This window comes from Phlebotomus papatasi, chromosome 2, assembly GCF_024763615.1.
Source record: "Phlebotomus papatasi isolate M1 chromosome 2, Ppap_2.1, whole genome shotgun sequence".
Lineage (NCBI taxonomy): Eukaryota > Metazoa > Arthropoda > Insecta > Diptera > Psychodidae > Phlebotomus > Phlebotomus papatasi.
This window is the reverse complement of record NC_077223.1, coordinates 1543044-1561799: the sequence shown is the minus strand read 5'-3', so window position 1 is coordinate 1561799 and position 18756 is coordinate 1543044. Positions and strand designations below refer to the sequence as shown.

Below are 18756 nucleotides of genomic sequence, written 5' to 3'. Positions count from 1 at the left end.
AAGAAAGACAAAATGGGCTTTTAACTGCTTCCTATTTAAAATGATTGTATACTAAATTGATGTTAAATTGACAAACAATTAGGATTATAAATTATCTAAAACTGAAGTATTTATTTCATTGAATATTGAATTTGATATTGAATAAAGAATTTTAAATAGTTACTGAAAAACTCGAAAAACTCTAGTTGATAATATCTTAAATATTTTGAAATATTAAAATATTTTTGAAATATTATTATTGTTATAAAAATCTTAAAGGAGATAAGCGACAAAATACCTATTTCAAAATTCTTCAGTGTTCCATTTAAGTATTTGTTAGGACAATCATTGTGATAAGTTTCGTACATATCGTCAACTCCAAAGAAGACTATTGTAAGTCTAAAATGCAAAACTTTAAAAGAGAGGTTTAAAGTTCGACAGATAAATTTGATTTTTATTTATTTCACTGTAATTAGTAGGAATACTTTCACCTTCTAATGTAATGTTATCATACTTGCCCTAGACACACGTACGACTTAAGCTAAGAGACGGCTTAACATAATTACACTCAAAATATAGATCAGATTATATTTCCATAAATTTCTGAATAATCCGTTGCTCGTTCTAAGTCGAGAAATGGCTTAGTTAATAGGATTTGTAAGAAACTGATGGGAGTCTAATCTAGAGTCAAATCGTTATTTTCATTATAATTAGATTAAGTCGTGTCTCGACTTAAGTCGTAAAGTGTGTCTAGAGCCCTATGGCTTCTGCAGACTAGGAGCAATTTCTTTAAAAAATGCCTTTTTAAAGAAAATTTACGCTATCCTTATAGACGGAAACTTCAGAATTTTTTAAAAAAGGCAATTTTTGACAAAAATTGCTTCCAGTATGTAGGCACCATTAGACGTTGAATATCTTCTGGTTAACGCTATTTTTAAATTATTTACAGTAAAATTGTGTGCAAAAAAATCAATAATTGTGCTAAGTGATTTTGAGTTTTTATTTCATAATTTTGACGGGAGTGATGGTGCTACTTCAATGAAAAAAGGAGCTTTTTTAGCATATTACTGTTCTCAAGTACTAAAACGACTATGACTGTTCCCACCAACTTTTCAATCTTTAAGGTTTCTGAATCCAATGAAATCATCTTTTTATACTATTGTAAATAGACTTATAATAGTCTTATTAGGAGTCAACGATATATGTATTCTAATTATGATAATTTATTGTAAATGATAGAACATTATTATAATAGATTCCACCCATATTATCAATTCTTTCAGACAATTGTATTCTTAAGCTATATTCACAGTTACAAAGCTTGCACAATATATAAATTCAGAGATATTAAAAGTGTATAATATTAGGAAATACTAATAAAATCTACTTACGATTTATATGACTAAATTCCATGTTATATAACAAGAGTAAATTGAATTTGGAACATCATCAATATGCAATATAAATTGGATCTTGCACTAATTTTGATTATTTCCATTAATAAATTGGAATGAATTTATTGACACTGATAAACTTTCCACCGCTTGAAGACTCTGTTTTCTTCCGCCAGTAGCGCTGGCAACTGTTCTCAATTGTAAATTATAAATGGTTAAAAGGAATCAGAATTAACATTTGAGAACAGTTGAGCTATTATTGAGGAAAAACAGTTTCGGGAAAAAATATTATTTGTTAAAAAATTCACTAAAATTGTATAAATTGTTTATATCTTCAAACAAATATCCTTCATCTGAATAATTCTAAATGAAAAATAAACATGGTGTTTTAGCACTTTACTGTTCTCAAGTTCTTTTACATTTTCGACTTCTCTTTTATGTTTTGTCCTGTATTGGCTGTTTTCACAGTCCTCTCTGTGTTCTAAAACAACAAAACAGTCGACAGAAACCAACAGAAAAGTCTATGATACAGAAGCATTTGGTTCTAGTCTTTGCTATTTATTATTTTTCCTCAGTATTTGTCAGATAGTGATTTTATGGTTTGATGATTTAGGTATCAATTTCTATGGATGTTTTAATTTCTTTTATAGGATACTGATCAAAATAGGCCTAAAGGCCTAAGACCTTGGTAAGGGGGGAAATAAAAAAAGGAGCATTTGAGAACAGTAATGTACTAAAAAAATGTTCAGGAAAAAAATTCCCCTTTCATTTTTCATTCAAATGGCAGTATTCGCTTGATCATATTTTTAAGACCTTTCTTGTTTATTTTTGTTCTAAAACAAAAATAGGACACACCTGCTTTAGGACCACTGGCGCCCTGTGACGCTAAATATCCATATAGAAGCATGCTAATCTTCTAGAATATTTAGCCTGACATTTTAATTTTATTTTCAATTTCGTTTTAAATTTATATTTGACAGAAAAAGATAATTATTGATCTCAATCCAATTTGAACTATTTCATTGGCCGAAAATCATTATATATTTTAGGACTTTACTGTTCTCAAGTGCTTCTACCTAATCGACTTTTCTTTGCTTGGTTTCTGTCACGACTGTTTAGTTGTTTTAGAACCCGAAGAGGACTGGGGAAAGCAGTCGAGACAGGAATCAACAGAAAGAAAAGTCGATAATGCAGAAGCTCTTGAGAACAGTAAAGTACTAAAAACATATGCTCATTTTTCTTTGGAATGGCACTATAATATGAAAAAAAAAAACGGTAAGATTTTAATTGTGACAGTAGAAATTCGACGGTAAATGTGATTCAGCCTTGAATATTTCATCGTTTTATATACTTAAAGGAAGTCTAGTCTATTTATTGAGGGGAGTTTGGTTTAATCGTATTTGGGGAAACATTTAAATCCATTAGGGGAAAGTTCTTCTCCCTATCCATAAGATCTTTAAAGCACTATCGCAAGTTAAAGTCATTTCCTCGCAGTGACTCTACGGCATTTTTTTTCAGCTCTAGGATTATTTAATGTCAAGACTGAGATGTGAGATTTGGCCCAAGAAGTTCCTTGATCCCATACGTACATGGGGAGGAAGTGCTTTCTAGACGAGGAAGTACTGACGGAATAGCGAAATACCATAAGTATAGAAGAATGTCGAGAATTTATGAAATAATGTTCTGTGGCGGTTGAAAAGGATTTATCACTCTGTCAGTTTCCACCCTGTTGTAATAACATGTTAGACGCCTTTTTTTGCACCATTCTCTCTTTCAGAGGTCATGGTGGAAAAAAAGAAAAAAAAAAGCTAGAGAGAGAAAGCTTTTCATCAGAGCTTTATGAGCAAGAAAAGAAATCTTGCTTTGTCATTCTTCGACGAACTATGACTAATAATAAAAATATGATCTGATTGCAGGGAAGATGGTGGCAGAACAATGGCATTTAGATGGTGGATGGTGGTAAGAGGGAATGCTGCATTGAAAGAGCGTCCCTCAATATTTGGCATTTTATCCTCAAGGTAAAATGGCAAAGAGGAAAATTGGGGTGGAGAAGAAACCACCACGAATGAGTTACATTCCCCGAAGTCCCAGTGCGGCACCATCGGAAGTTTTGTGTTTGGATGAATCGGAAACACTGCTGACGCATATGGATCACTACCAGAGGCTGGTAGCCTCTGGAGGGAATGGCACAAATAGCAAATACCTCGCACCAACTGTTAAAATTGAAGAAACATCGGTACAGCAAAGAGATGGACCCAGCAAAAATGGGGGAACTCAGGCAAAAGCGGATTTGGATGTTCCCCTGTCATCTGGTCCCAATTTGGCAATGCGACAGAAGAGACTATCCTCCTCAGCTACATCTCCATTCACCGAACTGACATCATTGACAAATTTTGCCAATTCCGGTAAAAATAACATTTAATCCTCTGCCCCGTGGTTATTTTGCAAAAATACTATTGTTTCATTACGCTGATGAGAAATATTCTGTGGATACCAAATTTTACAATTCCAATTTCCATTTCAATTGATTTATTTATTTCCAACTTAAAAGCTTATGGCGCTAGTATACCTTTTCAATTTATTGAAATTCAATCGATTGAAATTTTATCTCTTATTCAAATTGAATTCGCACATAGTTTCTTTCTGTCAAATGGAAATTGATATTGAAAATGAAACTAAAATGTCAATTTCTATTTATATTTGACAGAAAAATACAATTATATCTTTTTTCAGTTTCATTAATTGCCAAAGAATTCGCTAAAGCTGTCAACCGTTTCCAAGAGTTGAGATTATTGCTTTCACCGCTCGTGGCGCTGATAACTGTTCCCATTTTCAATGGCGCCGGCAGCTAGTACCTTTTTAATTTAATGACATTCAATTGATATTGAAATTACACCACTGACATTAATTCTGAATACGGCTTTAAAATATATAAAAGGGACAGATAATCCTAACCGGCTTATGTAGGAGAGATTCTTAACGTGAGCTAACTCGGAGTGCATGCAAATTCGATTTAGAGCTGAAATTGTGAGTCGACATTCAGTTATCTTGAATCAAATTCGTGAAATTATACAAATTTTGTATTTAAACCAAAATATCAAGGATTTGGATGAACTGGCACAAAAGTAATATATGGGTGAAATGTAGACCAGAATGTTCTCTATAATTTTCCCATAGAACATGATCTCATCGATTACTCAGAAGCCAAGATAAGCGAGGTTTTTTGTTTCTTAACTCGTTTTTTCATCCAGAGTTCTCCAAGTGTTCATTTGTTGAACTTCAACTATATCAAAGAATTGTTGTCTTTTGTGGGACTTTCCATTTAAAACCATATTTTAAGTGTCTTGGTGGAGTAGAGGCAGTCAAATTGGCATCTGAGTGGTTTCAAAGCGTTATTATGGGAAAAATCAATTTTTTTCACACTTAAACGGCAAAATCGGAGTGATAGCGTAGTCTGAGTGGAAAATGATGTATGGACGAAATGTAGAGACAAATGTCTTCTACAATTATGTCGAAGTAATCATCAAAATCGGTTCAGCGACAGTCGAGATAATTGAGGTTATGTGATATTGAAATTGGTTTTTCGACTGTGGCGCCCCTGGTGTTGGTCCCACGAAGTTCAAATATTCTAGAAAGTTGTAGTATTTGGTGAGATCTTTCGTTTAAGCCCTCATTCATCAAAATCGGTCACATAGAACCGGAGATATGATTTTTTGAATTTCGTGAACTTTGACCCCTCATATCTCCTGTTCTATTGAAACCACAGCGCACATACGCACCATTTTGGAAACGTCCTAGACTGGACTACAACATACTAAAATTTCATTAACTTGCACAAAGGAATTTTTGAGAAAAATGATTTTGAATTTCGATGAATTTTGACGCTATCGCAGCGCCACCTATGGGGACTTTTTGAACTTCCATCTGAAAGTGCTCATCGATACGAAATCAAAAAGGTAAAATTTAGGTCGCTATGTTAATTAGAACCGGAGATAGAGGCCGGTCAATATTCGAACTTTGACCCCTTATAGCTCGGGTCAGGGGTTATGGATCGACTTAAGGTTTTTTTTGTTTGATAGGTATAATCAATGGCTACAACATACTAAAATTTCAGCCCGATTGCATAAGGAATTTTTGAGTTATTTAACTTTAAAGATTTAAAAATTTTCTTTTTAATAATAGCGCCCCTAGCGGTAGTTTTACGAACTTACGATGTTAGAAGGGGAAGTGGCATTTCACGAGAGCTTTCCAAAAAGCCCCCACTTTTTAAATTCTATCAAATAGAACCGGAGTTATGGCCATTTTAAGAAATTTTTTTTGGACCCTTATAGCTCGGGTCAGGGTGGTCGGGGGACCTTAAGTTTGGTATTGATGGAAAGCCCTAAGGCCCAGCTATAACATTCTAAAATTTGAGCCCGATCGATGCCATAGGGGCGGAGCCATTAAGAAAACAAAAAAAGGGTGGTCTTCAAAATGTCGGAAGGAGGGGTGGGGGGTGGGGGGTCAATGCACCAAGTTGCAATTTTCATACGATATATAACCTTTGCCGAAAACCGCAAGTCGATATCTCTTTTAGTTTAGGAGCTATTAAGCTCCAAAGAGCGGCCGGACGGACGGACGGACGGACGGACGGACGGACGGACGGACGGACGGACGGACGGACGGACGGACGGACGGACGGGAACGGTTTTTAGCCATCCATATATTCGTGATCAGGAAGTGGCGAAACACATTTTGGCCAAGTTTGAGGTCGATCGGACGACATGAAATTTTGTTAGGATTATAGTAGGTGAGATTGTTAAGAATCTCACCTAATAGGGGTTTAAATGGAAAGTCCCGCAAAATACAACAATTCTTTGATATAGTTGAAGTTCAACAAATGACTACTTGGGGAACTCTGGATGAAAAAACGAGTTAAGAAACAAAAAACCTCGCTTATCTTGGCTTCTGAGTAATCGATGAGATCATGTTCTATGAGAAAATTATAGAGAACATTCTGGTCTACATTTCACCCATATATCACTTTTCTGTCAGTTCATCCAAATCCTTGATATTTTGGTTTAAATACAAAATTTGTATAATTTCACGAATTTTATTCAAGATAACTGAATGGCGTCTCCCAACTTCAGCTCTAAATCGAATTTGCATGCACTCCGAGTTAGCTCACGTTAAGAATCTCACCTACATAAGCCGGTTAGGATTATCTGTCCCTTTTTTCCTAAAATTTACATGACAAAAGAGTAATTCTTTTTAAAACTGACAATAACTCATTTTAAGTGTTAAAATAACTCGTTCCAAGAATAAAAAAAATCTTTTTTGGAGTTAAAATAACTCTTTCAAATCCTAAAATGGATAGATTTTGCAATTTTATGTTCTTTTTTTATTTTATAATTTTTTTTATTAATATTTTCTTGATCTCGAGATGCCCGCACATGTCTTCATGAAACACTGTTAGGCATTATTTCTATTTGATGTTCCATATGAACTTTGTCACACGAAAATTTTCATGACTGAACTATATTCTTAAAACGAAAACACTTAAGCATATACTTCAGTCGAAATGAAACTTTACATCGAAAAAGAGTAATAATTACATCGATATCCGACGAATTAATTCAACTCTCATGAAGAGTTTTTTCAACTCTAATTTACTAAAATTTACAACGAAAAAGAGTAACAATTACATCGTTATTCGTAAAGTTAATTCAACTCCGCCATAGAGTTGTTTTAATGTTTTGGGTTTTTTCTTAGTGTACTTAATCGATTTTTCTATGGATTTGTTCTTCTCAATACTGTTTGGTTATTTTAGAATACGACAATAACTGAAGAAAACAATCGAGAGAAGAACCAACACAAAGAAATGTCGATAATGCAGAAGCACTTGAGAACAGTAATGTACTAAAAAACACATTCATTTTTCATTGTAATAGCACCATAAGTGGTTAATTTTCAATCAATTGAATTTTACTAATTGAAGAGGTGTGTCATTAAAAATGGGAACAGATATCAGCGCCACGAGCGCTGAATACTCTCAACACTGAAAACGATTGTCAGCTTTAGCGAATACCTTGGCAATTAATTCCTTGCTGTTCCAATGAGAATACTTTTCAATGCCTCCGGCACACTTTTTTATATCGGTAAATTTTCCTGAAATCAAAATTCGCGTCCTTTTCTTTCTCAAAAGATTGGCATAGGTCTATCCCGCTCTTTCGGAATCAAAATTGGACTGAACTAAATTTAACTTGGTGTGATGTTCAAAATAAAAAGAAGACTTGGGAAATAGGAAGACAATGCCCTAAAGGACTAAAGCAATTTGAAATTAAGTTTTATCAGGAAAAAATATCAGAAAAAATACTCCATTATGGCTCCGGCACACCTTTTAGATCAGGAAAATTTCATGAAGTCGAAATTCGAATTCCTTTCTTTCTCACATGCTTTGAATATGTCTATCTCATTCTCTTGTACTCTTCTTCTTCTTTTAAACATCACTCCAAATTCAATTTAGCTCAATCGAATTTGGTATGCGAAAGAATGAGATAGTCATGTGCAAAACATGTGAGAAAGACAGGAATACGAATTTCGACTTCATGAAATTTTCTTGATCGAAAAGGTGTGCCGGAGCCATTATACTCCAAATACTCCAAATGCGGGAAATTTTGATGCCCGGATAGATACATGTAAGCGCAGAAGCTTTAAATTGGATCCGAGCTCAGAATGTCAAAGTTTTGGCGTGGCCACCTAACTTCATCCTACCTCTTGACCTCAATCCAATTAAAAATATTTGGGAATTTTTTTTACTTATGTTTTGGGGTTAAAATTGAAATTTTGGATGCCTGCAACAATTTCAAGGATTAGTTCATCAAAAACTGAAAAAATGTATTGTTCGAAGCTTTAGTTATCCGAAGGTTGCACGCTTTCTCTTACTTTGAAAATGTCCGAAACTTTGAATACTCTGTAATCTTGATATTTTAAATCCTAATTTCCACAATTCGTTAAGATTGTTCCCAACTTGTAACTGTAAAGTGGTCTTAAGACCAAAGGTTTAGGCTGGTTTCCGAAAGCATTAAAATCTGAAAATCCAATCAATTTTATTATTATTTTTTTTTGAATTTAAAGGATCATTTGCCCTTAATATCCAAGCCTAAGTCACAATGGGTCCCAAAATCCTAAATAGCAACCAATTTTATTTGTTTTCCAGAATCTTCAGGAACATTTGCCTTTAGTAATTTATTTCTAAGTTAGATTTTTCTAATAAGTTTTGACTGATAAGAAATTATAGTAGTTGAACCATATGGCTAACATCACACTTAGGTTTGAAGCCCGTATAAAATTCTAAATAGACTCAGGCTGTAAAGGATCACTCAGAGCTATCGCACACTAACAGAGTTTAGGGGAATGTAGGCGTGATTCGCACAGAGTAAACCTTCAAACGATGCGAATTTTCTCTTTGCTTGCAAAGAGCTGACTTACCATTTCTCATCTCGTTTCATGAGCTTAATAATTAACTATCTTATGGCTAAGAAATGTCGAACTAACTTATTGCAAACAAAGAGAAAATTTGCATTGTTTGAAGGTTTACTCTGTGCGAAACATGCCAACTTTCCCCTACGGTCAGGCATTAGAGGTTCTCTACATAAATTTCCTTTACCTGATCCTTTACCGCTAAATTTTACTGCTTAAATATTCTCCAGGATCAGCTTCAGTCTAATTGGGGCTTAACTCAAATTTCTCAGCATCATCACTCTGAATGCTGATATTTTTACAATTTATTTTTGTGTCCTATTTTTATTAATTTTATTAAAATGATTTGAATAATTGAAAATAAGACATTTTCTTGTTTATCATAATTAAGCAATTTATTTTTATAAAATCGGATTTAGCTTAAAGATGTTGTTTCGCAAATAGCAATTATTTTTCTGTTTTAAAAAGTTCTGGAAAATTCCTGTAATGCTTTTGGACATAAGAAAATGCTTTTTTTTGTAATAAATTGATTGGAATGGAATTTTTTGTCTTTCATGTATAATCTCTATCTTTAAATATTGCATAATCTAGGATGATTAACGGATTAACGGATGGAGCATTTTAATTCAGAAATGGTATATATTTTTTAAATTCTTTATAATTTTTAAGCCATAGATCCCACAAAAATAAATATAACACGAAATGGTAGCCACATATACAGAGAATATATTTTTATTGAATTTAAAATGTTACTGGAGTTACAAATAGAAAATTTGTCAGAAAAATTCAAAAAATTGCGAATTTAACGTCTTTTTCATATAGGTTTTAGGAACTGTTATCCTCGTGCAATCATTATAAATTTTGAGTCAATAACATAACATTACGTACTCTTTCATTTGGTAAAAGATTTAAAATGATTGTATTTGGTTTTATATTAAAACTCAAAAATCACTTAAGAAAAAATATGCCATACTTTTGTACGGAAAATGTATGAGAATGCTCCGCCCTGTGCATAATTAATGAGTAAGCTCTTGTAAAATTTTAAAGACTTTTTTCTATTGAATGTAAAAGGAAAAACTTGTCAAATAGAACGATCAATTACTTTTTTTGTGTAATTCCACGGCTGGGAGGTATTCTCTACTTCTACAATTTGATAGAGCTAATTGAAATGCTAATGACTTATTTGTATAATTACACCCTCCAGGTACTGGATCAATTCAGCTGTCAATAGATCGTGGTCCACATGGCTGGGGTGAGACAACGAGGAGTTATGTAAAAGCTCAAAAGAGGCATGCCGGAAGGACAACTTTCAGAGGACAGGTGTACAATTTCCTGGAGCGTCCGTCGGGATGGAAATGCATAATATATCATATTTCTGTGTAAGTCAATCGATGCATTTTGGAAGAACGGACAAATTTGGGAATACCAGTGCTCAAATATATCACCCAAACTCTGGAGAACATAGCTAAAATAGACAAATATATTGCTGAAGTGCAAAACATGGTCACTTAGAAAGTGTTATAACTTGGAGAGGAATATTATAGGATTTTCAATTCCAATACATAATCTTTGAAAAGGAGGAATTTATTGTATTTTAAGGCTAATAATGATACAACTGTATGTTATTAAAAAAGTTAGTATTATTCCATATCTTAACAGGTTCAAATAGAATTTAGTTTATGTGTAGTATTTTTAGTTAGGTTAGATATTAGTGCAGAATTTTAAATATGATTCTATTGAATTTTCGTACAGCTAATTACTGTCTTTATAACTTAAAAAACAAAACGAAAAACCGAAAAAAACATTTTCTCAGAAAAGATATTTCGTTTGATTTAACAAAGTGTTACAAATCTTTAATATAAAATAATGAAAAACGATTTGGTTTTTTTTATTGTAGATTATATATCGAACTAACCTTACATAAAACGATCTTTCTTGTGACAGAGGGAATAGATTTAGAGCTCTTATTCACCAATTGTACCTCTAATTTCAGGAATCTAGCATAAGGTAAAGTGCCATCGAGTCGACCGGTGGTCAATATTTTAATGTTTGGTGGTGAATTTCTATAAAATTGTCACTGATTCGTATTTATTTACGGAATAATTGACCTATTAATGTTATATCATACGCCAAATATTAGTGTAAATATAAATAAATTGAATAAATAACTCTACCGGTCTAATTGAGGAACCGGTCGACTTGAGGGCACCTTACCTTAATTGTAGTATACTATCCTCGAATGATTTTAACAAAAAAAAAGTAAGTTTGACATTTATCCCGTACGATTTTTTAAAAGTTTCTTCTATGTAAAAACATTGCAAAAATTAAAAAGAAATTGTTATAAAACGTTTTCAAATTCTTAATTTGTTTAGGATGATAATGTTAAATATAATATAGTGTACAAAAGAAATAAAATAAATAGAAAATCTTTTTTTCAAATTCATGAAATTCTACTTTAGGGGGAAGGGGGGCATTTTTGAACTGAAGCAGCTTTGTAATTAGGCTTTTTCCTCCTATTTTTAAATGAAAATGGACTATTATGATACAATTTAGCTCAACAAATCAATTGCGATGCTAAATTACATCATGATAATGCTGAATTTAATTTAAAAATAAGAGAAAAAGGTAATTTCAAAGCTGCCCCAATTCAAAAATGCCCCACTTTCCCTTACTCAAAATTAAATGAGTTTTTATTTAGGTAATTTCAAATAAAACTAAAGTTTTCACTAAATTTTCCAAAGACTGTACCATTTTAATAAGTTAATTGAATTCCAATGCCGGAAGCATATTAAAATCAATTTTGGAATTTTGCGAAATTAACTGTACCGTGAATATTTAATGCAACTATAATTAGCAAATTATAATTAAGAGAATGGAACTGACAACCTCATCCTAGTATATTAAAATATTAATACATATCCAGAAATTGGACTTGCCGGAAGGCCTGGTTCCAACATAGGATTTTGCCCTAGAATTATTATTTATTTAAATTCAACAAATTTGAACAAAAATTAATCACATAACACAACAAAGTATAATATTATGTGCTGAACATTTGAATTTAAATTTAGGGTTTTTAAAAGACGTATAAAACAAAATATTTATTTTTAAACTCTATATAAATTTATATTTAATCGGATAGAATAATTTTATCCTATAGAAATCGCTGATTGACTTAAGCTTTGACTGCTTTGAAAGCTTTCAAGTTCTAGTTGATCAGAGAACACGATAAAGCATAGAGGAAAACGCGCTACCTTCGGACAACTCAAGCTTCGAACAATTCATTCATATCAATATGTTTTTAATGAATTTGGCCCATTCTAATATTATATTTTAGTAGCTGATCCAATACATCAAATTTCTAATAAAAAGCTACGGGTGAAATCCATAAGGAACATAAAAAGAAATGAGTTGTCCGAAGCTTAAATCATCCGAAAGTAATGCCCTTTCCCCTAAAGTATTTTATTGGCGCTTAAGAATCGATCAAGAGTTGAACTTTGGACAGAGGAAACACGAATTTTGACCTGGACTTATCCTCCTTTATTACTACATAAACGACGTTTCGGAGCTTTATGGCTTCTTCCTCAGGTCTACAATGTATAAAATTAAACATACCTTACGTTACAAAACATGATTTAAACAATCCTAAACAATAATCAAACTTCTTACATTCAAAAAGTTCTTTTTTTATATAAACTTTGGTCTATAAAATCGAAAAAATTGAATTTGAAAAAAATATTTCTTTTAAAATTCAGTTTGAATTCTAATATTTATTATTTCTTCAGTAGCTTATTTTAGTATATTTTTGAGGTATCTTTTAGCAAAAAATAGCCCAGCGTCTTTTGAAAATTTAAAGAATATGCAGTTAACTTTTTTTTATTGTTTTTTTTTGTATTCCACAATAAATCCTACGTTATTTTTTTAATAGTGATTGATATTTTGAACAAAATACTTTCGCAATTCTAGTTATGGGCGGGATCTAAATTATTCTTTCCACAAGCCACACAATGCTAGTTTACTGAACTAAAAATTTTAAAGAGATATAATGTTATTTATATGGTGTGGAACCAATCATGATAATTTACAAAAAACGATAATCCGGTGATAGTCGGATGGAAAAGTTTAGCCTAGTTTAGCCTAGTGTTCCGCACTTTTTTTGAGTGCCTCAACATGCAACTTTTTTTAAATCCTATTTTTCGAAGTGACTATTTTCATCTAGGCATTTCTAATATTAATATCTTAAATTTAGGGTCTGCAAATGATAAACCAGAGAGATTCGTCTTTGTCTCGCATTCAAAACGTATCCGCAATATTGAATATAAAAAAGGTGTTCCATCTCTCCTCGAATTGCTATGCATTGTTCAGAACAAAATTTTTTTATTCGGTTTATAACCGTGCTAACACACTAGGATTTTTTTAATTTGTAAATCCAATTTAATTTTTAGATGAATTGTTCCTATGCGTTATTTTGCATTAAAAATCATTTGAATCGATAGATTTTGGCTTATTTGTGGATATAAGCTAATACTTGGCCAACCAAAACACGTTTAAACATGCGAAAATAGCATAAATGTGGTTGCTCAATTAAATTTGAATTCAGCAAATTAAAATGTTAAAATTGCTCATTAATTTCAATTTTATTGCAGTTAAACAAGTTGCCTTTTGAACCAAATTGTTCTTATTAAATTTATTTTTTCGTAATTAATATTATTTGTGCACAAAAAAATAAAATAAGTATAGTGATTAGATTAGTGATAAACTCGTACGCGAGTGAAGCTTTAGTATCGGGAGTAATTTGCTGAGTTTCTTCAAAGCCATTTGACGGAAATTGTTATGCCAGATTTTCCACAAGACTGTATGAGAGTCTCTTCATGAGCTCCCTTGCCTACAATCCCTTCTTCTGGCTTTGGAGATTCTTTTGCATAAGATATAAGTGACTTATAAGACATTTTAAGTACTATCACACATTTTCAGGAGTCATTCACAATCAAAAATCTCGCGGTACTATTTAAAATTGAGCAAATTTCTTGCAAAATGTGTCCTCGCTGTGACAATTTTCAAGTAAGTTCTAGAAATCTTATAATGCTCAATTGGCTTAATTGAATTTAAAATTAAATTGTGAAAATCCTAGTGTGATAGTACCATAAAGTTTATGAGAAAGTTCCTTCATCAGATGTTTTAATCATTTGAATCGGGCAGGACTCAAATTCACAACTGTGACAATCGAATCGGGGGTTACACCGCTCAAGAGCCGAATCCAATGATATAGTGCAATAATATTGAGAAAATACATAAATTTATTAGGAATGGCATCATATGGGGAACGACATTAAATGCGACGTCTAGGGGGAAGTGGGTCACCTTTGAAATCCAACTTATTTCTCCAATCTTTAAATTAAATCTTGTCTTACAATAATGTAATTTAGCTTCGCAATTGGTTTGCTGAGTTAATCATATCATAATAAGGTCCAGTTTCATTTAAAAATAGGAAATAAAAACTATTTTAAAGCTGCCTCAATTCAAAGATGCCTCACTTTTTCCCCTTTTCCCTATGTTATTATGAATTCCGAATATTTGTAAATCTGAGCTATTATGATTATGAGTATTTTATTAATTCTTTAATTATTTTTAAATTTGAGTCTGATAGCCAATATGTTGAATTGATGGACACGCTCACTTATTCACAAATTTAAACAGTTTGGGTAGCTAAATAGGAAATTTAAAAAATTTCATGAGGAAATATCAAACATTTTCTTTATTCTTAAATAAATAATATTGAAGGTATGTCCTAAATATTGCAAATAGAACCCTTTGGGACTTGCTTAGGATTAAAATTATGGGTGTAAGTGGTTTGCTCTAAGTTAATAATAATAGTACATTCATAAATTACAATTGAATTGATTAACTCAGGAAGGCATATGGATTAGCAGAAGGACCTGTACTATATGTATCACAAACTTAGTGATTATTTTCCAGGAGCACTCAAGCTTTTATGTAAATAGGGTGAAATAGTTTTTTTTTTGGATACTATTTCTTTATTCTTGTAACCATTTTTTTATATTTAAAAACAAAAACACTAAATTTAAACTGTCCTACCCAAATAACATTTATAGCTGTTGTTGTTTCCTTTGAATTTTAAACGTTATTCCTACCAAATACAGTTGTATAAAAGGCCACTCATGGAATTGAAAATTACTGACGCATATTGTGATAAACAATGCTTTCAAACACTAATGCATATGTATATATTTTTGCCACAGGCACTAGTTAATTCACGAATGTATGTACAATCTACAATGTAAACTTAATATATGAAGTTCCCCAGCGATTTGCAAATTTACATTACGCTCCTGTAATTTAATGGAAATTTAGTTACTCTCTTCGAAATTGATAAGTTTTCAATCCAGAATAATTCAAGATGCAACAAAACAGCTTCCTGATATAATAAAATAAATATTTTGCTTAGTTAAAAGTTTAATAAATTAAAAGTCTTGTAGAAATTTATTCAGGAATGTTTATTTCTGTTAGTAGTATTTTTTATTTTTAATATTATTTTGGATTTAAAATGAATGAGATGAAATTCCAATCTGCCTTTTCAACTGAAAGGTAATATATTTCCACGAGCAATAAAGTTTAATTATGAGATGCGATGCTATTTTATGCACAATTACTATTTATTGAAGTTAGTTGATAGCCGTACTTCGGTGGAATTTGTGCATTTCGAACATAAAAAACATCCAGGTTTTATTTATTCTGTTGATGGTGGTGATTAAAATGAGAGGCATATTGATTTGAGCTACTGTGTATACATCAAATTTGTCCGTTTTACATTTTATCAAAATTAAAATTTGCTGATGAAACACCAACTGCCCCAAAGATATGTTGCATTATATATTTATTTACCCCAAATTATATTTTACCCATCATTTTAATTGTTTTAGTAATGTGTACTTCATTTATGATGTTTTTACTGCTACTTATAAAAAAAATAATTTGGTACAAAATTTGATTTAGGCAATGTTTGATAATTTTCAGAATTTTGCAAAATTTCAGAGCACATCATAAATGTTAATTTTTGCGACAAATTAATTTTGTTTAATTAATCAATATTTTATTTGATGACCAAATTCTTTTTCTCAAATTTTTTGATGTTTTTCACAAAATTTTAATTATATCGAGAAGTTTTTAGGTGTGGAGAATTACCTGTGGTAAACAATAATTTCTCTGTGATAGGATTCTGTGATATCTAATACCCTCTTCTTCCTGCCCAGTTTACCTATAAATATATTGTGGTGTTATAAATCTGTCAGGGACTGTGTGTTTCTTGGGCTTCCTTCTACCGTTTGTGATATTCACGTACCTGGAAATATATATTCCTTTAGTAAATGTCTTCAACAGTGATCCGGAACGTAGGCGGCTGGATTTTCCAGAAGACGTTTCCTCGATGACCGCCAAATGCCCTTCACCAAATCCACTGAGGCAGTGAAACACAATTATCACCTTCACCAATTATTTATTTCCACCAATTTCTCCACTACTAGACTGAACACAGTTTAACTCTACGTCACTGTCGTTTTTCTGTATTTTAAAGTTAATATTTTTATAATAATTTCACAAATAAATCTAATACACTTCTCCTCACGTCTCTTTGATTTTCAAGTCTTCTTACGTAATGCCCAGATTGGTTCCCGCTCATTCCCCTACTTTCTTTCCAGCTGATCTTTTTCACCACTTTTTTCTCCTTCTCTCTCCCTCCATACATGTTCAAAATCCAACCGTCTTTTTTCTCTTATTTTTAAGAGATCTTATAGAATGGAAATTCTATACATTAGGAAATTTTGAAAACATGTTTACAAACAAAGTTATTGTTTGCTCGTGATGTAACGATATTAGATCTCAAATTTTTTTTTAAAGTAAACATTTATTTTAAAGAAATTTCTGTGCAATTTTATGGTATTTACTGACCAGAATAAAATATTGCTCTGGTTAAAAACGTTTATTCTTAAAAAATTTTTGACGAAAATTGCTTCTGATGTGTACAGGCCATTAGCCATCGATCTGGTAAAACGGTTTTCAGATCAGAGGTTTAGCCCAGTCTCTGAAGTTTTCAAAATATTCATTAACAAGAAATTTAATTAGTTTACCAGAACAGTGAACTATTTACTCTTAATATCCTACTCTTGTAGGCGAGATTTTCCACCTGATAGCGAAATAGAGCCCGGCTGGTGGATTCCCTTCCCTGTTCGCGGGAAATTCCTATTTCCCGCCTCTCGCTCCAAGCAAGGCCTTTTACTGGCGGTATAGTTCTGTTGCCCGCCGTGTGGGGGATTGGCTGACAGGCGACACTGTCAGTCAGTCGGTAACATGGCCTGGAAGTGTTCGGATGGGGGCACAGAGCTGGGTCGCTGCCGGGCAATTGGCCGCGATAAGCCTTGGCCTCCCAGAGGAATCTTTCAGGGCAGAAGCCCGACAACACTCTTCTAAGTCAAAATTTCCCCTAAAATCTTAACTGTCTCACGTCTGAGGCCCATATGAGACCGCCTTAAACTGGATATCATATAAAATTATATTTACTTCGATAATATTTTTTATTAAGTTAATATTGCTTTAGTCTTACTACCATTCCATTACTACCATTTGAACCTTTCATGTCTTTGTTGTTGTCAATTTTGCGAGAAAGATCAGATCAAAGCCAGCTTAAGATATTTAAGATAAATTTCTAATTAAAATTTCGGAAGATACCGGTCTAATCTTACTAAAGTAAAGTTGTTTCTTAGGGCTCCAGTCAAAATCCCGAAAGCCGGGAGTTTCGGATTGACTTTCGGGATTTTGGCCTTTTTTGGAATTTGGCATTCGGATTTTTGGCTTTCGGGATTTTGGCTTTTGGGATTTTGGCGTTCGGGATTTTGGCTTTTGGGATTTTGGCCTTTTTAGGATTTTGGCATTCGGATTTTTGGCTTTCGGAATTTGGCTTTCGGGATTTTGGCCCTTTCGAGATTTTGGCTTTCGGGATTTTGGGGATTTTAGCTTACTGGATTCCGACTTTCGGGATTTGAGCTGAAAAATATAACACTTTACACCGAGAAAAATTTGGATGGTATTTTCTACAAATCGTGTCTTTATGTTCTACTGTCTTAACCCCTTAAGGACAAGTGGGACACAGATGTCTTAAAAACAAACAAAAAACGACATTTCTTTAATTACATTTAGAATGTTATTTTGTTCTCTATATAGTCTGAAAATTAATTTTTTATTTTATTTTTAGCTGTTTAATTTTTAGTTAGATCTTATTGGTTTTTTTATATTAGTTCCGATTTAATATCCCGTTTGCTGGGTGACTTTCTTACCATCCGGCTAATGAAATGTTGCATGGAGGTGATAAATTTTACCAACTTAGTTTTCTCGGTGTACTCTGTATATCGTCTTTTATATCGTCGCCTAAAAAGATGATCACTGGTGTCAATCTACACAAAACCATTAAACCTACGTATCAAAAAACTTTATATTGAGTAAGTTATTGCTACGTTTTATAGTTTAAAAATACCGTTAACCAGAAAATATTCAATGCATAGTAAATTGTTTTAAAAGCTAAAAGCACACTAGTTGTAGAAAAAAATAATAAATAAATAAATATTAGCTGTCAAATTTTAGACCTACATACATTTTTTTTACTTTAGAAACAACAATATTTTACTGTACATAATAATTTTAACAATTTTTGAAATACTCGACTTCTAACTTGGCTGATATTCATCTAGTACTTTTACATCATTTACTGGTTATCAGTTCATAATCGATTTGAACTGATTTATAAATTTTGCAAACAAAATTCAATGAAAAATATGCCATCTTTTCAGACACAGCTGTCTGGAAAGTCTGGAATGTAGAAAAAATTCTACAGAAAGTCGGCAAAATATCTACA

At 32.3% G+C, this 18756-nt stretch overlaps 1 protein-coding gene across 1 annotated transcript in view; it reads left to right on the top strand.

Moving 5' to 3' along the window:
* Positions 1–16501, top strand: part of LOC129802116 (uncharacterized) — a 30760-nt gene extending 14259 nt beyond the window's left edge. Inside the window, exons 2-4 of the mRNA XM_055847700.1 lie at positions 3290–3778; positions 10039–10213; positions 16233–16501. Of these exons, the coding sequence (XP_055703675.1) occupies positions 3397–3778; positions 10039–10213; positions 16233–16320 (645 nt within the window). The 5' untranslated portion in view covers positions 3290–3396 and the 3' untranslated portion in view covers positions 16321–16501. The remainder of the gene's footprint in view (positions 1–3289; positions 3779–10038; positions 10214–16232) is intronic.
* The last annotated feature ends 2255 nt before the right edge of the window (positions 16502–18756 follow it).